Consider the following 25,256-nt stretch of genomic DNA (forward strand, 5'->3'; position numbering starts at 1 on the left):
GATCGAAAATCGCTCGTGAACTTGTACATAGGTAGGAAACTTGCTTGCAATGTTTGGCTTCGCAGCTGATATTAAAAAATAAAAGTATTTTTTTATTGCGACAATGATTGGGGATCTTTAATCAATATTTTCGAGAAATTTGAGCACTTCAGCGCTTGCGATCTTATAAACTATACAAACACACGTGAATTGACCTAATAAATTCTGGCTATTTTTTAATATTAGCATAAACGCATATGTATAGGTAAATCATATTATTTCCAGCTCAATAACTCAATTTATCTTAACTGCTTTGCCTTCGTTGCTTAATCTTTTATTTATTTATTTATTTTTTTACTTTTATTATTGTTTTATTTGAATATCTGTTTTAAATTATCACAACCGTCACATTTGCCGCACAAACAAACGACGATAAACAATAAATTCGTAAACGCTCGTGACCGTCAATCAAATCGAATCTACTTTTCACATGCACACTTTTAATTACATGTATTGTATATATATAATAAATTTACATATGTAAATATATAGCGAGTTAATTGGGCAGTAAAAATATAATAAAATCAAATTTCAAAAAAAAAAATTGCTAAGGCCATCAATGACGAATTGATTGCTTTTGTTTTCCAAAATTAAGTTCATGGCTGCACTTTTAAAATAAAGAAAAAGTAAAGACAATATCCGAAAACAAATTTGCTTGGCAATCAAACATCGCTAATTACATCTTTAAAGTAAAATTAATTATACAAAATAAAATCTATAAAGTAAAATCAAGTACAAAATATGCAAAATTATATATCAAATGACTCTTTCGTTGCTTAAGCTAATTATTTCTATATATATGTAGTTAGAGATTACGCCTATAAACACACATACGTCCAATAAAAACGATAAGGCCCATATGAAAAACGTTAAATGTCCGCTCAACATATTGGCCCGCCCGCATGAGTAGCTGTCAATCAAGTTTCGCATTGCTGCTCTTCAACTTCGGACACAGTCGCTTGCAACGTCGTGCATTTGCTTAGCAATTGTGACATTTCACCAGCCCAACTTCGTCGCAATTCATGCATTTCAGTGCCACAAATTCGGCCGTGAAGTGATTTCGATGCACCGATTTTTTCGAGCCATTACACGAGGGGCATGGCAGTAGGCGGTAGCCGCCGCATGTTTGACACGTGAATGTCGTGGCAATTGACTGTAAAACAAAAAATTGGAATTAATAATTAAAATTCATTCAGATGTATAATTAACATAAAATTAAAAATCATATAGTGCAATGTATTATTCAATAACAGCAAAAATATTTCAAAAATTAAATAAAAATTAAAAAATATATATATATAAATATTTAAAAAATTAAAATTTTTAAAAATAAAAAATATTAAAAAAATAAAAATAAAAAAAAAAAAATAAAAAAAAAAATAAAAAAAATTAAAAATAAAAAATATTTAAAATATAAAGTTAATTATAAAAAAATGACTCAAAATAAATAAGTCAAAACTCAAATATAAAGAAGAATATTAAATACATATTAAAAATCATTAAAATGTATTTCAACGTCAATCAAAAATTAATCACGCTGAAAAATACAATTACAAATAAAATTGAAAAAATAAATAAATAAAATACAGTAATAAATGAAAAACAAAATCCTTAAAATATAATATAATTGTAAAAATTTATCAAACTAAAATAAATAAAAATCAAATCAATTAAAAATAATAATAAACAAAATCGTTAAAAAATAAAAAGAAAACACGTATAAAATTAACAAAATTCATAAAATAAATTTCTATGAAAAAATTATTAAATAAAAAAATAACAATAAATTGGTAAAATCAAAAAAATAAAAAATGCACAATTATTAGCTAAAAATAAATGTGATAATTACTAAATAAATATAAAACTAAAATAAAAAATTTAGGAACTAAGAATATCTTAAATGCAGTCAGAACTAAAAAAGGTTAAAAAAATATATTTTTCAAAAAAATAGGAATATATTAATTAATAAGAAATTTTGGGTTTTTGAAATAATAAAAAATATAAATTAAATTTAAAAAAAAGTTAAAGAAAATATTTCTTAAAAATTAAAAAATTTAGGAAATTATTAATTAATAAAAATTTTCGGGTATTGGGTTATATAAGATATAAAAAAAATTAAAAAAGTTAAAAAAAAAAAAAATATTTATTTAAAATAAAAAATAATTACGAAAATATTAATTAATAAAATTTGTTGGGTTTTTGGGATTAAAAAAATTATAAAAGTCAAAAAAAATATTTCTTAAAAATTAAAAATAATTACGAAAATATTAATTAGTATACATTTTCGGGCTTATGATAAAATATAAAATATAAATTACTTAAAAAAAATTAAAAAGTCAACAGAAAAATATTTCTTAAAAATTATAAAAAAATTGTAAAATATTAATTAATAAAATTTTTTGGGGTTTTGAGATAATATAAATTAAATTAAAAAACTATTAAAGTAGTAAAAATAGTAAAAATATTTCTTAAAAATTAAAAAAAAGAAAATTAAGAAAATATTTTTTAATATAAATTTAATATAATAAGTAATTTAAATATAAAAAAATTAAAAAAGTTAAAAAAAAAATATTTTTTAAAAATTAAAAAACAAATTAAGAAAACATTTATTAATATAAATTTTCGCGTAATGAGATAATATAAAAAATGAATAAATTTAAAAAATATACATATACATGCATATATCTTAAAAATGAAAAATACGAAAATTTTAATTAATTAATTTTCAGGTTTATGTATAAGTACATATATTCGTGCGGTTTGAGATGGTGTAGCATGTGCTCACCACCTATTACTGTGTGTTTTCATTTACATTGACCATGAAATGCCACGCGTTGACAAATCAATATTTATTTGTGCGCGAAGGCATTTCCTTTGATCAAACAGCAATGTGCCATGGGCAAAGCGCTGAACCCACGTGTTGACAGAAAGCCAAACAAACGACTTACCTTGTATGGTTTGAGCAGCTGACGCAGTTCACCGGATTCATTCAGCCGTTCCACAGTGTCAGCATCCTGCAAACAAAAAAAAAGAAATAATAATACATAAATAATTAATGTTAACACGCGCAGTTAGGCGACAAAGCTGTTGTTGTTATACATAAATACACATGCACAAGCAAAAGACTTATGAAGGAAACTTGCTTGCAATGGTTGGCAACACTTCGCTTGCGTGAGGCTTTGCAGCGGATATTTTCGCAGAAATAAAAATAAAATTTTCCATTGCGATAAAGACAGTAGAAAATTATGTTATCTACGTCAAATGCTGACAACATATTTTTATAATTATTTTTATTTGTTTTGTTTTAATTTATCAATTCAAAACGGTATAGATAGCTATATTCATGTACATATAAAAAAAATCACACAGGCGAAGCAAAAAATGCTAAGAAACTGTTAATTTGAATATTCAACGTTACGCATTATTAAAAACACAGACACACACAAACATATGTTCTCACATATGTACATATGTATGTACGTATATTTAAATGATTACTTAATTTTGTTTAAAATTCTGTCGATTCCTGTGCGTGAATCAATCAATGTTACGTTATAATTTCCAGACGCTCATTAAATTACACCACACGCATCTTTCATTACGTAATCAAATAAAAAAGTGAAAAGGCAAAGAGAAATGGGAAATATTGATGGTTTATGGGAATTCAAATGTAATCACTGTTTTTGACTTCCCATAAACATTCACACCATTTTATTCGAGAAAAATAATATCGCAAATGTCTTAAGTAAATTATGATGTTTTGATGTAATAAGTCGAAGAACTGGTAAAAGAAGTGCGCATAATGTACTCATTTGTGGGGTGAGTTAAAATTAACATATCGAGTTAATACCTAGGTTAAAATTAATCAATAGGATACAAGTTTTTACATCGTGAATTCTTATAGAGTCTACAGTTTACCTAAAACTCTTTTTCAGTTGAAATATTCGTATATTTAAGAGCTTATAATATTTTTCTCTCTTACTCTTGCAACCTGTTGCTACATAGTATAATAGTTTTGTTCACCTAACGGTTGTTTGTATCAATGCGAATAATCGAGTTAAATATATGGTTATATAGGCATATAAAGGGTTATCCGTTTCGAGGTACTAAACTTTTTTAAAGAAAAAATACAGAAACTTCAAATTCAATGCGGAATGTTTATTATCATTCGAAAGAACATTCGTTGGCATTTATTTTTTGAATTTATTTATGTACGTAGGTTGCTATATACATATATTTTTGTATACTAAGTGTTGCCAGGTGCAATCTGACATTTCCATTGGAAAGTTTGACATTTTTTAGCATAACATCACTCAGAACGTTTTGTCATTTAATCGTGAATTGCTTTATTTACAGGGAATTAAAAAATTCATCTCGCCCAAAAAATGGAATTAACTCGTGAACATTTTAGTGCGATCATTTTTCACAACTTTCGACGTGGATTATCACGACAAGAGTGCATCGATGAACTAAAATCTTTGTATGATTATGAAGCACCATCCTATAGCACTGTGAAAAACTGATACAACGAATTCAATCGTGGCCGACGCTCGCTCAAAGACGAATTCCGTGAAGGTCGTCCAAAAACAGCCGTTGTGCCAGAAAACATCGATGCCGTACGTGAACTGATAATGCAAGACCGTCATGTAACATACCTTCAGATAGAGGCATGCCTATGCATTTCTCCCACCAGCATACATTCGATATTGCATGAACACCTGGCCGTAAAAAAGGTTTGTTCTCGTTGGATCCCGCACAATTTGACAATCGCTCAAAAAAAGGCTCGTGTGGATTGGTGTAAAGAAATGCTGAAAAAATACGATCGCGGTGCTTCAAAAGACATTTATAAGATCGTCACAGGTGACGAATCTATGTGTATGAGCCCGAAACAAAACAGCAATCGACCTTGTGGGTCTTCCAAGACGAGCCAAATCCAACGAAGAAAAAAACAAACAAACCATTTTCGTTGATAAATATGCCTATTTTCATTATTAGGCCAGAAATATATATAGCAGCCCTCGTACTACGTTTTTTTTATTTTTTTCTACTTAACTTTTCAAGATTAAATTGTTATTATTTTTAAAACTTATTTTGCAAGAATTAATTTAATTAAATTTAATATGTAAATTTAATATTTATCTAAATCGTCATTATATTTATTGATACTCTATCTTGTTTTAGTTTTCAGTCTATATTAACTGTAATTTATTTTTTCATAAATAATAATATAACAAATATGAAGGATTAATTTTTTATTTAATAATAAAAAATAGGATTCTTGTTAATAAAAATATCTACATAATTGCCTTTTAAGTAAACAATTTGAGGTCTCGTGGGAATTACATACAGATATGACAGTATCTATATACGTATGTACATATATATACTCACTTATGGAAAGAAATCAATTGTACAAGTAATCGGCAATTTCACTTTCTTCGTGAGTAAATTACGAGATGACGAACACTTGCTTTCGCAGACATCGATTGTTTTCGACTTTTGTTGTAACAATATACAATACATATATGTATATACATATGAATGTGTGTAATTGCACAGCTACTGCTAAATATTGGCCATGATAATGGCAGTGAGAGCAACGGTACGCGCAGACAGTGCGGCAAGAAGGTAATTGCAACTCTTTTTTATTAAAAACAAATATATGTACATACATACATATGTACAGTAGTACATGCGTGCTATGGTCAACATAACAGGTTTATAGTGCACGCGCAACTGTATTGAATGTTTTTTATGATTTCATTTATTTTTATTGCATTTTTATTTTTAAACGGACTGAGCGCGTAAACCTTGCGGTACTCGCATGAATTTGCAATGGAAATTGTAGCAGTACATTTGTTGAATTATTAATAACAGCGGGTGGTAACCACTACTTCACACGCATGCGCATGAAGCTGACAAGGTAGCGAGCGCTCAGGCGGCAAAGCAAAAAAGACTAAAGAAAACAGTTCAATGTGAAAAAGGCAGATAATGATGCGCTAAAATTGCGCTAATGTATAATGCATTTATGCATATGTATGTATGTATGTATGTATGTGAATGTTTAATTTCTATGCAGCGAGTGCGTCCCTAAGACTGTACTTCTGTATGTACGTATTTCTCCATGGGTGTACATATGTATGCGAAGCACTCGCAGCCTTGAGCAATCCGAAAGGCTCATTAATGCAAATTGCTGCACAAAAATTGAAGTGTCACCAGTAAACCCCTGCCTCACCTCTAGCTGCGACGTGCAAATATTTACCTTCCACGGTATTTATAACTAAAATTGAAATTTTCCGTTTTTTTATTTTTTTTTTTTGATTTCACTTTCAAATTCAAGCAGTAGAAACTTCAAAATTATTGCTTGGAAACAGTGGCTTAAGTCAATTTTTTCCTTTTTTTTGAGTTGTTATCTTTTGATTTCCTTGTTGACAATCTAGTCGTTTCGTTATGCTGAGCAGACACAAATGGTTTGTTTTAAATATTTAGTGTGTTAAGCGAAGAATTGTCTGGAAATATTACTGAGCACAGCTCGACAAAGCAATATTCGTCCGTTACTACAGTGTGTCAAATAGAGAAAAACTAATCTAGTTCTAACGTAAAGGACTTTACAATTACAAACATATTACTTTGCGTAATGCTAGCTGCTTCGAAGTTTTTTTATTATATATACCTTAGGTATTTATGTAGTACTTATTAGGTGTTCAAAAATTATATAATATAAAAATGTTATTGCAATAAAATTAAATTTTATATTTAGCATAGATATAGTCAAATATTATATTGACAGATGGTAGCGTTAATACGGATTAATTCAGGAATTGGTGAAGTTAACTCTGTTGCTAACTCCCAATTAGTCCTCAAAGAGTTAGTTGCATTTTCGTTGGTTAATAATGGCCAATTGTAGTCTATTGTAAATGAAAAACATGCAACACTGTTTTAAAAATAACATGTTGATATGTTTTTGTAATAAAAAATAGTTTTGTAGCAATTGGTCGGCTAACAACCGCAATGTTTATCTTCTATCCATTTTCTTTGAAAATATTATACAAATTACAATCTGCTGTTCAATAGAGTTTCAAACACGCATAGCTGCCGTTTGTCACCTACAAACTTGGATCTGATTAAGTGCGCAGTTAATCCGGATTAACGATGGCGGCTGTCAAGTCTATTATTCGATAATTTGTAAGTAAATTTTTAATGTCACTCTCATAAAACCCATTTGACAAAAAGTTAGTACAGTCGATTTTTACAAGACATTCGTCATAGACTGGAACAAGTATAATTATTTGGCACCAGGTTTGGCCAAAAAAGTGGATTCATAAGACATCCCAATCAAGGAACAAAAATCCTCTTCTATTACCCAAAGCTGGTCGTTATAGTATTAGGGCTATAAGCACTATTTACAGACAACTAGATTCTGTAGTAGTCCGAATAATTTGTTCAGAGATCATTGTGATTGCTAAGATCTAGTCTATGCCAAATTTGGGTCAGATATTTTGTCAAATAAAATATTTTACCATACAAGGGCGGTTCCGACATATGTATGAGCAGATTCTTGGAAGAAAAGAACGTGAGCAAATTGTCTAATCGATATTTCAAAAACAAAGAGACTAGGCCGCGTATATGTATATTGAAGGAACGACAGACGAACATTGCTAAATCGAGTTAGTTCTCATTTAACATTACAATGCAGCATATTATGATTCCATTTGCTGAAGAGGCCATGCCGCTGAAAAGAATATTTCACCAGGATAATGACCCGAAGCACACATAAACATATATTGTACGTATTCAAATCTAAATATTTTTAGTGGTAAACATAGCCTGGAAAATATGATCCATTTTTGCATTTCAATGGATGTTAAAACTGTTTGACATTTTACATAACTCACAGATATGTAAAGCTCTAACACCCACTACTATTTCACTGCTCGCAGCTGTATATTGAAGAAAAAATAGATGACCATTGCTAAATCGAGTTAGTTCTCATTTAGTCTTCGGGGACGGTGTAATAAAATAAATAATATTCGAAATTTATAAATTGGTTGGTCCATGGCGTTATGTAGTAAATATCTTCGCATAATAGTTCTAAATTTTTAATTAATTTTTTTTTTTGAAGTAATAATTTTTTACTCTTTGTGTTGGATAAATCGCAACATTAATGGTTAAAGATCAAAGATAGTCAACTGAGCTTAAATAATTAGTACTATTTGGCAGTTTCCTAAAAATATCCTGGCTTTGTTTGTGAAAACTTTTTTGTGTAATAAACCAAGTTTGATTCGGGTTTTAGTTGATTTTATTTGATTGGGCAGGGAGCATTTTTTTAAATATGTGCTATTTTAATAGTATGTGTAACTGGGAAAAATAGATAAAATCGAGTCAATACTACCCCCAACTCCATATTTATCTGAAAGAATTTGCAAGTTGTAAAAGTATAAAATGTTCGATTTCGATTCAAATGAAATGTTGACATTGACATCATTAAGCGATACTCTGCATTTATTTGGAATTTTCGGCTTTCAATACAATATATTTTGCATATAATTTCATTTGTGTTTCAAGACATCATTATTTTTTAACTTCTGCGAAAATGGGGCGCTTCGTCATCATTAATCCCTTAACTTTGCTTTTTATTTGGAATCAAGAAATGAAATTTGTAAGTATATTCCAATAGAACTTTTCATATTGTCTTGCCATATACATACATTTTATGAGGAATATTTTGCAAACTCGTTTCTTAGACTCAATAATTTGTTTTTGCGGCGTCCAACTAATCGTCAGAAAGTGTTGTTTTATTAGCGTCTATAAACTTATTTTTATGATCGATTTTCATTGTGCAACTTTGTATGCTTCCAAGAATGTGTCGACAACAAGATAATGCTTGAATAAGTGAAAAAAAAAAACAAAACAAAACTGAAAAGCCACAACAATACTCGAAAGTCGAGAGCGGTCTGAGAAGTGTGTCTATGCGAAAGGATGTCAAGTGGTCGCAACGCATTTTCAGCCTGATACAAAACGCTTAGTTATTGCGAAGAATTAAAATGAAAATCTGCAACAGCAACAACAAGTGTGTTAAGATAGCGCACTGACAGCTCGCTGCTGCAACATTGGCTCGCTACAATGCATAATCCATCACTTTGTGCTAGTGTTCATAAGCGTGTGTCACAACTGCGCAAGCCTACTTGTTTAATTTGTCCGAGACTAAATACCATAAATATCTGTTGTTGCAATAATAACAAACACTGCAGTTGCAGCTGCAGATTTAATGGTTTTAAAGCGACTTCTTAAGATTGTTTACCAATTGTCTTCTTCTGGCATTTTTTGCTAGTTATTTTTCATTGGTGAATGGCGCAACAAAAGAATCGCATCAGCACGCAATGAGGTGCTAGAAATAATTGTGTAAAAATGAGTTTTTCGCAATTTACGCTTTTGAAAATGCAATGGAAATTGCAATCCATTAGACAGTCTATTAGTTCCCTATTTGCACCAATGTATGGGTGTATGACTTGAAAAGAATATTTCGTGATTTATTTGTTTTGCGACAAGGTTTATGATAGTGAATTCGCAGACACTTGATACGCCTTTAAGAAGGTACTTTAAAAATAATGACAATAACGGTACATAAATCTTCGATTTTGAAAGTGCAAGCTGTGCAAGCTAAATAGCATTTTTTAAGTAGTTTTGAGTTGAGATTGCCATCAAGAAAATATTGGTTAACAAAAATTAGTTCCATTCGATTCGCTAAAATTTTTGTGAGGAGCGAATTGAGCTAACAGCTGGTGTAGAACTAATTTGGCCTTTAAGAATTTAATAGTAAGGTAGTAGTATAACATCTTGTTAAGGTGGCACCCCTACTTCCTGTGTTGAACAAGATAGCATTAAATGACCCCGATAATCGTATGAGTTTTAAAAGTAAAAATCAGTATTCGTTAAAGTAAATCGGATTCGAAAATTGTTTGTATTTAATTATCTTATGATAATGGTAAATGTGTTTCTAGTTTCATTGATGTATTGGACTTAATTTCCGAATATATCCACTTTAAAGCCATTTGTACAGACGGATGTCCTCGTTATCGGTATATGGGGGGAAAACGTAACTTTTCCCTAAATTTCATAAAGATATCTCGAATTATTGACCCTTAATGTTCCAATGCCAAACTAGTTAGTTCCACTTAAAAGTCAGAAAAAAAAGAGTTTTTTACATAAACTTCACAAAGAAGTTCATGCTTACCCTTAGTAGTAAGACTGAATGAAATGTTTCCACTCTCGAGCTACTACTTAGGGAGAGTACAATCAAGTGGTACACCGACGGCTCGAAAACGTCGGAGGGAATTGGTACAGGAGTCGCCACAAACTAAATACTCCATACTTATGGGAAATTTTCCGAGCATTCTTCAAGCAGAAATCTTTACCTTAAGTCGGTGCGTAGAGATAAACCTCCAACGCAACTATTGCAACAAACGTATGACCATACTTAGCGACAGTTAAGCGGCACTTAAAGCAATCAAGCCTACGGGATCAAATCGCTAGTAGTGCATGGGTCAAACTTAGGCTATTCGTCGCATTCTACACTGGCCACTGTAAGCTTAAGTAACACTTATATAATATAGGCCTAGCTTCTTGTGAAAATTGGCGGTCCTGCGACGGGGAGTCTGCAGCTCCAGAACACCTACTAGTTGAGTGCTAGAAGTCTGCAGACGCAGGATAACGACCCTTGGATTCAAATAGGGATCACATCGCCTCACTAGCACTAAGCAGTATATTGGAAATTATCCATATGCTGGAGCTAAGTGGATCCTTGTGGATTAGGAGAGGACACAATAGACCCAAGGTCTCGGTGCAATTCTTATTTATTTATCTTATCTTTTCTTAGTTTTTATTCGGGTCTTAGATAATAAGCTGACCCTGAACGCCTGATGGATAGATTATAATCTTTCTCATGCAGAAATACAGTCAGCGGTCTGCCTGTCAAAGGCAAAGAAATGTGTTCCCTGCGGTAGTGTTGCTTCGTAGTAGTAATGAGGCCCCATAATCACTGCCCTAAAACGGTCGCCTTACATTACTCAATTTAAATCCTTTTCGCCAAAGATTTCCAAGCTGTTAGAAGCTATCTCAGATCAAAGCATTATTACTAACTGTCTGACAATGAGTGCTTGTCGGGCATTGAAAAAATGCGAGCATTCATTTCAGAACAATTAGTCTCGCAATCAGACTGAACTAACAAATCGCGTAGTTTACCTAACTCAAATCAAGTTATTTAGTGTTGCAATGGAAATAATGCAATAAAAGTGTGATGTTATTGTAGGTGTAGTACCTAAAGGGTGATCCATGAAGAGTTATTTCAATGAATGGTTCTGGTAAAAACAAGAAAAAATGTTGGCCTCGATCGAATGGCAGCTATATGCTAGCCGATTCTGACAAATCATCAATGTGTGCATAATTTCAGAATGATATCTCAAAACGGATGGACTACGTTACGTTAGTATATGAGCTATCAGCTTTTGCTTGAGGTGGCAAATAATCCCGTCAGACATCACAGTCTTGAAAGTTTTCTTTGCGTTTCCTTTTATAGGGCCTCAGGACAATTACTTTTAAAATTTTGAGCTCAGATTTGGCAAGAAGCTGAACCCACTTATAACTTAAACTCTCTAGGTTCATACTCTCGAAGGCATGTTTCGTCAGGAAAATATTAAGTGGCATCATATGCTTCAGACTTTCTGTTTAGTCACCCTGTATATAAAACATTTTTAAGCGCATAGAAATTCATAAATGTGTTTGGTTACATGTTGACACATGTCAGACAAGTCTGCAGACAACTCTTTGAAGACAAAAGAGCGCGACAAACGCGACAAGCGCTCCCTTGCAGATAATTACAGCAGCGCGCCTTGCCGCGACACACGTTTTGGCCTTGCATGCGCGGCAAAGGAGGACGCTGCATAGGCGGAGGAGGAGTGATGTGCAGCAGCCACTTCGTGACTTATTCACCTTTATGGTTTTACTTTTGTCTTCATTCAAACGTCAGCTTCAATTGAGGTAGCAATTCTTTAAGGTTGTTATTGTACGACTTATTACTACCGAAACCGTTACAATGCTCGCTGAAAGAAAATGCTTGTAAGCAAAAAACTATATTATTGCAACATCTGTAACAACAACAAACAAAAAAAATAAAAAGATAATCTACAACAACAATATTTGGCCCTTTGCTGGCAAATGTTTACCACGAAAATGTCAAATGCAACGCTGTGCATCAAAATTGTGGCGTTGCAAGTTGTCAGCGCGGAAATTTTATTATAATTTATTATTGCAACGTGCTCAAACTTCTGTTACAAATGCCCGGATAATGCATATGTACATATGTATAACGACATGTACAGTACGTGACTTTTGAAAAACGGTTTTTATTATTTAAATTTTTATACCCCGTACAGGGCATACGACTTATGCATGGTGTAAGGGATATTAAGTTTGAATCGAATTTTGTGGCACTTAGTGGGACAGAACAATGAAACAAAACAAATGACTTTTTCGGCAAAATCAATTTATTTTATTCAAAATAGTCTCCTTCTTCTTCAATGCAGCTTTTTGCACGGTCCAAAAGCATGTCGAACGAGTGTTTTAGCTCGTTGGCCGGTATGGCCGCCAGTATGCCGGTGCAAGCCTTTTGAATGGCCTCTACGTCTGCATAACGCTTTCCTTTCATGGACAAATGCATTTTTCCGAAAAGGAAGAAGTCGCACGGTGTCATCGTCAGGTGATTACGGGGAGTGGTTAATGGTTAAAATGTGATTTTTGATCAAATAATCGGCCACAAGATGTCCTAATGTTGGATTCAGAGCAATTTTTGGTCGTCAGCCAATTTGTGCGGAACAAGCCATGCACACACCTTTCGGAGGCCCAAATGTTCGGTCAAAGTGCGATAAATCGATGTTTTGGAGATGTTCAATTCAATTTCCATGAATTAATGAATGATGATTTCGTTTGATTTTTGAGCAATTCACGCACAGTTTCGATGGAATTTCCGGTGATCAGGGATTTTGATTGGCACACATGTTGATCGTCATTTATGTCCTCACGACCACTTTGAAGCCACTCGCGCACTCTCCTACGGGATAGGCAATCATCGCCATAAACTCGTTTCTCAATTGAAACGTTTCGGTAAAAGTTTTACCAATTTTAAAACAAAATTTAATGTTGGCTCTTTGTTCGAAGCTCATTTTCGCACCGATAACACAAACATACTGACATTTAAAACGCAATAACTTCACTTCCAATCTATGAAAGTCATCGATAAAGATAGCAGATTCTAACGCATCAGTCGACATATAGATGGCGTCACCAGGAGGCGGTAGATTAAAAAAGTCATGTTTACTTTGGACACCTTGTACATTAAGACATTAAAATCACCCGGAAATTGGAATTAAATTCCCCGGTTGAAAACATGCCTCGTTCTGGACGATCTTCGACCAATTCAACTGATAAAAATATTTAAAAAAAAGTGTAGGATATAGTGCTAAATAATTGTCAGGCAAATATTAGAGAGACGACAAGATAGTTCGACATCTCTCACAAGTCTGTTCGAATGATTTTGATGGATATTTTAGGTATGAAACGTGTTCTTGCTCAACTCTTCTCGATAAAGCTGAATTTTTTCAAAAATAGTAAGATTGTGACCGAATTTAAAGCCAAAAACGCAAATAGTGCCATTGATCAACCACTATATTCACCAGATTTGGCTCTGTGTGATTTATTCTTATTCCCTAAACTGAAACTGCCGCTCCATGGAACCTGTTTACAGTCGATCAAAGAGATAAAACAAAATTCGCTGAAGGAGCCGTAGGCCACCCCAAAAAGTGCTTATAAAAAGTGTTCCGAGGACTGGGAAAATCGTTGGCATAAGTGTATTATTTATTTTTTCAGAAAACTGTCTTGTCACAATGTATACTTAAATTATCAGCGTGACGAGCTGAGTGCCTGTCTATTTGTGTGTTTGTTCGTCGCTTTTTTGTAAATGTATACTTACACCAATGTGTTGGCCTTCCACAAAGAGTTGAGGTACTTTTATCGCTTCCGAGTGCATTCGCTCCTTTATCTCTTGCTGATACTCAATGCTCATGAAGACATCTCGTTCTTCGAATTTCACAAGCAGCGTACGCAATATCTGCTTGACATTCGCACATTTGGCATATGTGTCACGTATAATACCCATACTCGTGGTGTAGAGCACCACCTTGCCGGCATCCTTTTCCTTGAAATTCTGTAAAAAATAGCAAGATAAAAAAAAATTAGTAAACTAGTTAATATAAGCACTATTTATTTATATTTGTTATTACAAAAATGTTTATTATTAAATTATTTAATAAATATTTATAGAAAAAGGAAGTAAGTATCGTGACAATATAAATATTTAGAATCATTTAACTGGCATCTGTATCATATTCTATTCGAATATTTCGATTCTTTTTTTCTAATTTCTTTTTTTCAGTTTTGAAACGGCGACTTTGCAGCGTGAGAAACCCTTTACACAAACAGTCTTTACAATTTCATTATCATACACTCTTTGCGAAACTTGTACACTGTGCGTCGAAGGATTTGGAGAATCATTTTTCTTTTAGGTTGGTGGTACTGTCAGTCATTTGGTGATCAGGCTATGTCTAAAAAAAATGTTTACAAGTGGTATAGTGAGTTCCAAGCCGGCCGTGAACGTGTCGAAGACGAAGAGCGTCCAGGGCGACCATCAACCTCAACCGACGAAGCTCACGTTCAACAAATCAAAGATTTGGTGTTGAAAACCGTCGATTAACAATTAGAGACCTTGCTGATGAAGTTGGCATATCAAAAGGCTCAGCCAATACCATTTTGAAGGATGTTTTGGGCCTCAAGCGCGTCAAATCTCGACTGGTACCGAAAACATTGAATTTTTTGGAAAAAAGGCGTCGCGTTGAAGTGTGTGAAACGATGCTTTCCGACTACCAGGTGTCATGAAACGCATTATAACTGGCGATGAGACTTGGATCTATGCTTACGACCCCGAAACAACCGATCAATCGAGCGAATATCGTGCCAAAAGAGAGCCGAGACCAAAAAAATCACGCCAAAGTCGCTCAAAAATCAAGGTCATGTTGACTGTTTTCTTCGATTATCGTGGTGTTGTGCATTATGAATTCCTTCCAACCGGTCAAACAGTCAACAAGGAATATTATTTGAACGTTATGCGTCGTTTGCGTAACGCTATCCGCCTAAAAAGGCCGGAATTGTGGAAAGACAATTCTTGGTTTTTACACCACGATAATGCACCATCCCATACTGCCCTCGTAATTTGTGATCATTTCGCCAAAAACTCGACCCATATCGTTTCGCAACCACCGTATTCACCTGATCTGGCGCCGTGCGACTTCTGGCTGTTCACCAACCTCAAAAGCACGCTCCGGGGACACCGTTTTTATACGATAGAGGAGATTCAAGCCGCAGCGAAGACGAAACTGAAGGCCATCCCGGAAAGTGACAACAACCAGTGTTTCGAAGATTGGAAAATCCGTTGGCATAAGTGCATTGCATCGGGAGGGGATTACTTTGAAGGGGATGAAATTGATTTGGAAGAACAAATAAAGAATTTTCAAAATAAATACAATGCCATGTATTTTTTGGGCACAGTATATATTCGTCCAAATGGCAGTTGAAATCAGTTGTTTTTCTGATGTTATGTTTCTTGCGGTAGAATACTAAAGGTCTTTGCATAAAATGAGATTAAAATGGTCACCACGGCTCAGTTGCATATCTCAACCCGTGTGCGCAAATTTTCGATGACCTTGACCCTATAAAAATGAAATATTTTATGAGAACTTTTATTGTTACAAATATACTCTATTAACAAAGAAATTCTGAAATTTTTAAAAATAATATTTTAAACGCCGCCATTGCGACGCAATTTCCTGTGACCCCTTTGGTAAAGTTCTCGAGAAATCTTGCCAACTGCCTTGAAAAACACAGTTGAGGCGGTGCACGGTCTAGTTGGTTGGAATCGTTCGCGTCGATTTCATGAAACTTCGGGAAGAGAGACTGACAATAAGGCCCAATGATGCAGCCATACCACAATCCGCACCAAGCGGTCAATATTTGGAATGCCATTTAATATGCGTTATATGATTATGTGCTTCAGCTAGCTTTAATCAATTTAGAAATAAAATCAAAGTTCAACCTGCATTCTTTTATTGGCGCCTACGAACTTGGCTGAGTTAATTAATTTTTATTTTAATTAGCAAATTTTTTTGGTCAAAATTGGTATGCCCGCAGCTAAATAAATGGGCGTCCAAGGCCATCCTTCGTAACAAACCAACAGCTGCCCACTAAAAATAGCGCAAAGCAACATTTTCCATGGCTTCATTAAAAATATATGAAATGTATGTTTGTGTGTGTTAGCTGGCTTTTGGACTGGGCTGCCGATGCCACTGCTGCGCAATACCTGTGTTACTATGTATGCGTTTGGTTGCAATTATTTTTAATTAAATTTGCAAATTCTCTATGCAATGGCATGCGTTCACCTAAAAGTGGCAGCGGCAAGCGGCCAGCGACCATGTAGCGCTGGCAACAAACTTCTCTTTAAGTTGCGGCAAATGCGCTCAGCAATGTTTGTTCCTTGTGCGTGATCACAGTAAATTGACTGCTAACATCTTTTCGAGTTGTTGTACTATAATTTTTTAAACTTTTTTTTACATTTTTTTTCGTTGCAAATTATGTGAACCTGTGCGCACTTCCATTGCCTTTGCATGCATGAACTGCTCTTGCCATCTTCAACTAATATGTTGCTGCACTGCAAGCAACAACAACAATAATACATTGACATTAAGGAGTAAATAGTTGTAGTGGCAGTTCAAAGTGGCGCAAAGTCTAGTTGATGAGCGCATCTGGTTTGCACCGGTGCAAGTTAGCTATACACATATGTGCGCGCACACACACACACACATGAGGCCCTCATTTGGTTTCCAGTTGATCCTGTTTGCATTCGTTGTTACTTTGTTTTTGTTGTTGCATGTCGTGCGCCTTTGTGGCGTAGCCGGTGCACGCATACCGGTTGCGAATCAAGATCATGGCTGCTATGACTGCAACAACAACGCACATGCATAGCCCGGCGCATGCTAACGGATTTTTTTGGTTAAAATAAGACTTTGCTTTTTGTGAAAAGCGCAGCCAAGGTCTAGTTTGAATGTGTTCCTACGATTTTATTTTGTGGTCGGCTGGCTCAATCTCATTTCTCGCATTGGTTTCTTGTACGAAAATATATTTTTAGATTTTTTATTATTAGTTTTTCTGCTTTTTTTGGGCCTTTGGAATTTGGTTCGTGGTGAAAATGCCACTATATATGTATGTATATATTTGTAGTTTTTGTAGGTTGTTAAATATGTGACATTCCATTGGCTATTGTAGGTCAATTGGTATTTCCTTGGGAGGATTTTATAACTCATAGAGGATATGTGAAAATGAATTATGGGGATTTGTTATTGTAAAAAGTTTATAGTATAAGTTAAATATAACTTTCAGAGACATATTTATGTTAGTGAACCCAAAAAAGAGAAAATAAAGCAAAGAAGTAAGAATAATTAAATAAAAAATTTTCGAATTCCTACAATAACAACAAAGAAACTATCATAAATATTATACAGCGGAAAATATATAAAGGGTGATCCAAGTAGAGGTACATTTTCCAATATTCTTTTTTGGCAGATCACGAGTGAGTCCTGTCAAGTTTTCATGTTATTTTTGTCCAGTATTTCAATTCATACAAATCGTTCAACTTTATTACGAAAATGCAATCTGTAATCTGTAAGGAATGTGTTTCGGCGCTTCGCTCGGCTCATGGTGAGTATATACGACCTACTGAGCGTAATATTCGCAACACCATCACACAACTTGAGACCCAGCATTCGTTATTGGAAAATATTCGACCGAAAAATAATGAAATAAATATAGCTGTCGCAGCTGAGAGTGCACCCAAAGACCGTGGAGAGCCAATTCGGCGCCACTCACAGTAACTCGGACTGACGCATGGAACGATTTGGTGCATTTTACGTCGAGATCTTAAATTGAAAGCGTACAAAATCTGCTTGTGCAAGAACTGAAGCCGTTCGACTTTCCCAAGCAACAAGCTTTAGCTTTATGGGCTCTTGAAAAGTTTCAAGAAGATCCGACGTTTTCAAGCCAAATTTTGTTCAGCGGTGAGGCCCATTTCTGGCTCTAGGGGTATATAAACCAAGAAAATTACTGCATTCGGGATGCAGAGCAACGTAAATAGATTCAAGGTTTGGTGCGGTTTGTGGGCAGATGAAATCATCGGTCTCTATTTCTTCAAAAATGATGCCGTTGAGAACGTAATCGTCAATGTTGACCGTTATTGTGCCATAATAATCGACTATTTGATGCCTAAAATTTAAGTTCGTCACCGTTAATCCTTTTCGTGTGGAAATATGTAAAGTCTAAAGTCTTCGATTCAGGTTTTGGAACAAACCATCATGAGTGTCATTCGCCAGTTACCAGTCGAAATGCACGAACGAGTCATCGAAACTTTTCTTCGGGGCCAACATTTAAAAGAGATAATTATCAAGAACTATATGCCAAAGAATGCTCTTGCGAGTGATATGAAACATGCCCCATTAATTTTGAAGTTTCTGTGTATTTTCATTAAAACAGGAGGGAATCTCGAAGTGGATTTTAGTTCAAGGTGCTTAAAGCGAAAGCTAAAGTTTTCTGCCAATAACAGGATAAAATAATTATATTCTTAACAAAAACATTCAAACCCGTTTTTCCAAAGTGCCACTGAATTTTTTCAACATATCCGATAATTTTTATGCAAACATTTGAAAACAAAACTTTTGCTAGAAAAAAAGTAAAATTGCGCCTCGATTGCTTGAGTGGTTACTTGGAGACAAATGAAGTTAATGAGTGTTTGAATAGTTGATAGTTCACCAGCTTTAACCCACGAAAAACGACCTTATCGACTACTTTAATTTTTTCTTTGAAATTTTTACGGTATCTTCAGAAAAAATATTTAAAAATTGATACAATACGCCTTTATTCAGGCTCCCAGCCAAATAATAAATGCAGCCGCAATAAGTCATGATCTGTTTTGCCTAATGGAGCTTTCGGGTAAAGTTTCCGCCTGTAAGAATTTTCAGGGCAGCCATTATAATTTATATTTTTTTGGTTAGGTGATTGCAAGCCTAAACTACTTTTATTTCTAAGGGTTGTTCATCTATTATAATTCCTAAATATGCTCGTAACATGATGGTGTGTTTGGATGATTTTACTGATCACTCACAAGCACACGATGCCTTAAGTAGAGAACAAACAGAAAAACAATAATAGTATAAAACCGGCGCGGTGTAGAAGCCATTAGTAATTGAACTCTATGTGTATAGACCCGAAAATAATTGTACAGTCAGTTAGAAAAGCTCGCCTGAACAGTAGGAAGCACTAGAATTCCCTGCCTCTCGATATCGGTTTTGTTTGAAAAGGCTTTTCATAAGAATGAGTTCAGAATTCTTGGAAAGATAGTGGGTGATGGTAATTTGGTATTCAAACAATTTATAGCTTTCTTAAAATTTATGCAATTTGGTAGTTAATGATCGTGATCCTGATAAAAAATGTTGTAAATTTTATTTAAGTGATATTCACTGTTCGAATTGTAGTCTATTGGTTAGTTATGCAAATTTCAAATCTCTACAAAATGCTTGATTTTAATATATTTTTGTGATTTTTACGAGTTTATTTTTTTCATTCCTCACACAACTAGACGAACGCCTTCATTAGTGCCAAAAAATAAAAATAAAAATGATATTGAGGTTTACCATATTCTCTTAGAAATGATCTGAGTGCGAAACTATCTAATCTCTGGAATCTGGAACACAACTAACATTCCAAGCTGTACTTCAAAAAAGTTAAAAAAAAAACCATAAAATTTGATGAGCACCAAAATATTTTCATATAATTTTCATAATTTAACCAGTGAGATAACATAAGCATCCAATTTCTTCATTACATGCGTCTTAAATTTGCATTGGCGAAAGAGAAAGAGATCATTACACAGAAGCAGATGAAAAACAAAACATTTACTGTAATCAGTAAAAGCAAATCTTATTAAAGTGTGAAAAGAAAGAAAATAAGCAACTACATATGTAAGTATGTATGTATGTATGAAGCTTTTCTTACTGCGCATTAGCCACACTTTTAGTGACCTCTTTCGCTGGTTGGGTAAAATGTAAAAAATAGCATACAAAATCATTATCTTCAATCAGGCGCACTAAAATCTCCAAAATCGACGTAAACACTCTACTGTACTACATACAAGTATATGTGCAGATACTTGAAGTATGTCTGTGTGTTTGGCTGTAGAAACATTTAAATGCGCATTTGTTCGTAAGCTTTTAAGCGTGCATAGCAGCACTTAACGGTTTAATGCCTTCTCCAAAAGCCATAAACAAAAGCGAATGCGCGTGTAAGTGAGAAAAAGGTGAAAAAAAACAAATTGGCAAAAGTTCTTAATGCGGAAGAAAATTATGGAGAATTAAGTGGCAACGTTACTGGTGAATGGCCATAAAATAATTATTGACGCCGCAGACAAGCTTTTTGCATGAACAGAAGTAATAATTTCTCTGTTTTTGTTGTTGTTGTTGTTAATTAGCGAGGTAATGAAAATGAAAAGCTACTAATTTATTTACTATAATCATAACTAGTAATGATTATACAGTGTTAAATTATTAGTAGAAAAAAATCAATAAAAAATATGTTACGTATACGCAGTGGCAGCGCAGCGCTCTAGGCAGTTTTTCATTTAAAAATATTACTATAACGGGTTTTAGTGTAAATATATAAACATGTATATATATATACACATCTCACAACAACAACAACTATCAACTGCCGCGCTCTTATCTGAAAGCGCGCTCATTCACTGTCCGTTTGTCGCCACTTAGCTGTTTGCCAATGTTCTTTCTTTATTGATGACAATAGAAAAGTGGGTTAACATGGAACATGTTGACCTTATTAGAGCAGCCGCTTGGCCTTCTTGCTTTGTATGCGTTTGTGCGTTTGTGCGCTTAAGCGCATTGAGTGTACTCAAGATTATAACGGCACATCTCGATAATGCTGTGTAATTATTGTGACAAGCAGGTAATGATGGTGATAAAATCATGACATTACTCTTGATTATTAACTGCGCAAATATTGCTGGATCATTTCTTGCTCGGCGAACAAGCGAGTAATTACGCGTGGAGTATGGAGTGTGCCGTTGAAGCTAGTTCGCAGAATGTTTGCGTTAGAATTGTGGTGTTGTTGAAGTCTAAATATGATTTGGCAAATATGTACAATTATAGAAATTGATTTCTTTAAAAGGTTTTCCATATTTCCATGTAAATAGTAATTGTTGCGTAATCGCAACTAACACTTAAAGTACCACTTAAAGTACTATTGGATTGCAATAAAAAATATATCGAATCAATTATTTTATTTAGATATATTTTCCCACACATCTTTTTCTATATTTTACAATAACTATTGAATATAATCACAATTGACTATAAATAATGCCTCAGCGAATCTTTTTCAATAATATCAGTAGTTTTATGTGAAAATATTTACTCTTACACTTCAGAGTGGCTCAAAAAATCTGGTTATTCCTTCGATCATTACCTGACAAATATATCTCGGAAGGTCGGGTGAAATTTTCAAGTCGTTAAGTATTGCCGGTTACTCAGCGACACTAAAAAGCAGCGTGTCCAGAAAAAAGTTTCAGTACCCAGTATAGTAGATTAATTTCTTCTGCTTACAAATACTTTCATATCTTCGAAACTAAAGAGTGAAACTAAAGGTAAAGATTTAAATTTGCCATCTTTCACAGTTTACGAAGTTAAAACACTATTCCCACCTTATTTTGTATGAAATTTTCGACCTGTGGCCGCCAAGCTTTCTTTGTTTTTTAAGATATTTTTCAATAATAAAGACACGTTGTTCTATCATGTAACCCTCCATTTTTACTAAGCATAAACTGCCAACTGTTGATTTGTTTTTTTTTTTTTTTTTGTTGGCAACAATTTACTACATAAATCGCAGCAATATTACCCTAAACTAATACGGCTGTGTATACTGATGTTGAACAATATCAAAAACTCCTTCAGAATCGGGAAAGACCTCTCCTAGTCTTTCGATTCCGCAAGGCGACTCCCTATTGTGCGACTTCTTTCAATCTACTTTTGGAGAAAATAATTCGATCTGCAGATCTGATTAGAGAAGTTACAATCTTGTATAAAAGTGTGCAGCAGCTAACGTATGCCGATGATATTAATATCATTGGCCCCAACGGCCGTTAGATCTGCTGTTTCCACACTAGACAATGAAGCAAAACAAATGGGTTTGATAGGGAACGGCAAGACAAAATATCTCCAGTCACTAAACAAACGGTCATCGCAATCTGGACTTGGCTTCCACGTCACTGTTGACAGTCATAACTTCGAAGTCGTAAATAAATTCGTTTATCTTGGAACCAGCATTAATACCAACCTTAATGTCAGCCTTGAAATCCAACGCAGAATAACTTTTGTCAACAGGTGCTACTTAGGAGTTAGTTAGTAGACAATTTAGAAGTAAAGTTCTCTCTCGACGATGTCGTCCGTATGGATGAAAATAATCCAGCTCTGAGAGTATTCGACGCAGTACCCGGGGGACGCAGAGAAAGATCTTAAGCTCTTGTAACTATTACAAAAGGCATTGAAAGGAAAAAAATTCTAAAAAAAATTTATGTCAAGTAAAAGAGGGTCATCAAGTGCAGCAAACCTATTGAGTTCCCTTTTAAGCTGCTAACTTTAATAAGTTTGATAGTCTTCAATTTTGTTGAAATAAAAATTTAAAACTCAGCACGATAAGATAAGAGATAATGCCTCAAATATACATACATATGTCAAATAATCCGAATTCTGCACCAATACATGCATTTATTTTTACTCGTACTTCTATCTCCAAAGCTAAATATTAAACAGCAATTTTGAGTGATTTATGATTTCTTGGCGCAGAAACAGGCAACTGGCGCTTAAAAGCAATGACTTTTTTACTTCTGTTTTAGCACAACTTCGCACGCACTCACCGACAGCTTAACCTTATTTTCACAACGTGTTACCTCTTTAACGCCACTTTGCCAATTCGAGAAACAGTGACTATGTGTATTCTTAGCAATAAAAATGTTCATAAAAGTAAACCAACGAATATGTGGCGACTCACGGTCGGTCTATTTGTGGTGCAAACCAGTTTATTAACAGCACGTGCCAATACATTTTTTACAGCATATAACAGTGATTAGTTGTAATATGTGGCAATCAAGGTTAAATGACGTGAGCCCTTTTAAAGATATTAGTTGTAAGAAGAAACAGTGTTCGTATAAGAAAATTAATTTGCATTCCCAAACAGTCTATCTATGGCTGGGAAAATTTCGATACCATAGAAGTAACAAAAATGCTATTAATAATGAATGAAACTTATTTCTTAATGAACAAACAATTCAAGATTTGAAGAGTCAATCTTTTAAGCATTAGGTCGTAATAGATTCAAAACTAGAGTTGTATGGGGTCTATGACTATATTCTCGCAGTTGTACAATTATTATTCCCATTTGATGCTTATTATTTTCCCTTCTTCTGATAGTTTGTGGATTCCATCCCAAAAGAACTCGACTAAATGAATGAAGCCAATCCTTGATGCCTTATTTTGATGTGAACTATATGAGGGCTGAGGGTTTTGCATCGACTGAACCAAATGTCTGTCAGAAGGGACAATATCTACACTGTACGGCAGAAGAGGCAAAGCTTCGCAAAAATTCATTTCGATTTTTCCAATTTACTTAGATAGTAAATGGCAAAAATAACTAAAACTTAAATAAAAACCGAGATGAAACATGACACACCCTGTATACTTTTTATTTTACCCATTTGTGAAAAAATATAAATACAAAACCATTATTTACAATATTTGCCTATAAATATATATCTATTGCGCTAATAAATTGTCTTTAAACAAGAAAACATAAAAAACAGTGAAAGAAAATGTTTATGCATGTGTATGTATGTGTGTGGTGAAATACGTGCAAAGAAATGCATTCATCTAAGAAATTGCTTTTTCTATTGTGCCGACCACTTGTGGCATGCGGTTATTTTGCATGCAATTAGTGCTTCCGTTATCTGACCAACTTGCTGCTTGTTGTCGAGCTGGTTCAAATGCTGTCAGCCAGCTGCTTGCAGCTTGTAGTGGTAGTTAGTGGTCTGCTGCCCATTGAATTTGCTCGCTGCTCGAGCGAGTGAGTAGAACAAACTCACTGCTACTTTCAAGTGGCGCCACAATGTGGCAATTTGTAAAGAAGGTTCCAGGCATGTTCCTGCCTTTCTTTCACTTAAGAAGTCACAAGGCGCTCGAAGATCTCGTTAATTGATTGAGGTGCGCCAAAAGTGTTTGGTACAACAGGAAAACAATAAAATAAAAATTATCGCAGTGTTGCGTGCAACATCCAGTTGGCTTTGTTTGGCGTGCTGAACAATAGGCGTGTGATATTTATTTATCTTTATTTCTTTTAATGACTTCGGTTTATTGCGTTTACAGGGAGTGACAAATTCCGGTTAAGCCGTGAAAGCGAAGAGCTTGAAAACAGAAATGCATAAACGAAAGAAATGTAAATGACTAATGCATCATTTGCAATGTGATATGTTGAAGTTTCGAAAAATGAGGAAAACATTTAATGCAATTGATTTTATTAACAACACAAAAGTCATTACGGTGTTTTGCTGTTTCCGCTATTATTTAGCATTTAACTGTTATATTTGTTGAGCTGCAGGAGTAGGTGGTGCGGCGTATTGGTTTTATCTCTACCATACTTTGAAGAATGAAGACTGCCACTGTTAGGGGGGAAATATTTCAGTTCGATTGTTTTTCTTTTTTTTTTAATTACACTGGTTTACAGTCAAAAATTTTCCATGAACGCCACTATCCAATTTGTATGTGAAATGGCTCGCTGATTTCGAAAATCGAGTTAATTTTTTTTTTTATGGATACGTTTTTGAGATATTTGCAATTTACCGTTATTCGACCAAAAAAAAAAAGGTGTCTTCATTTAATCATGTATATCTCACTGACCAGTTGAGCAATCTTACTGCAAATTATAGAAAATAAAGTGAATGAAATTTTCTAAAA

At 34.1% G+C, this 25,256-nt stretch overlaps 1 protein-coding gene across 3 annotated transcripts in view; it reads right to left on the bottom strand.

Annotated features, from left to right (window-relative positions):
• Nucleotides 1-233: 233 nt before the first annotated feature.
• LOC105225012 (uncharacterized protein DDB_G0283357) overlaps nucleotides 234-25,256 on the bottom strand; it is a 93,211-nt gene continuing 68,188 nt past the window's right edge. For all 3 annotated transcript variants that reach the window (XM_049455410.1, XM_049455412.1, XM_049455411.1), the window contains exons 3-5: nucleotides 14,063-14,296; nucleotides 2,988-3,053; nucleotides 234-1,192 (exon numbers count right to left, since the gene is read on the bottom strand). In XM_049455410.1, coding sequence (XP_049311367.1) covers nucleotides 1,019-1,192; nucleotides 2,988-3,053; nucleotides 14,063-14,296 — 474 coding nt within the window. In that variant the 3' untranslated portion in view covers nucleotides 234-1,018. The remainder of the gene's footprint in view (nucleotides 1,193-2,987; nucleotides 3,054-14,062; nucleotides 14,297-25,256) is intronic.

The sequence above is a fragment of the Bactrocera dorsalis genome, chromosome 4 (genome assembly GCF_023373825.1).
Source record: "Bactrocera dorsalis isolate Fly_Bdor chromosome 4, ASM2337382v1, whole genome shotgun sequence".
Classification (NCBI taxonomy): domain Eukaryota; kingdom Metazoa; phylum Arthropoda; class Insecta; order Diptera; family Tephritidae; genus Bactrocera; species Bactrocera dorsalis.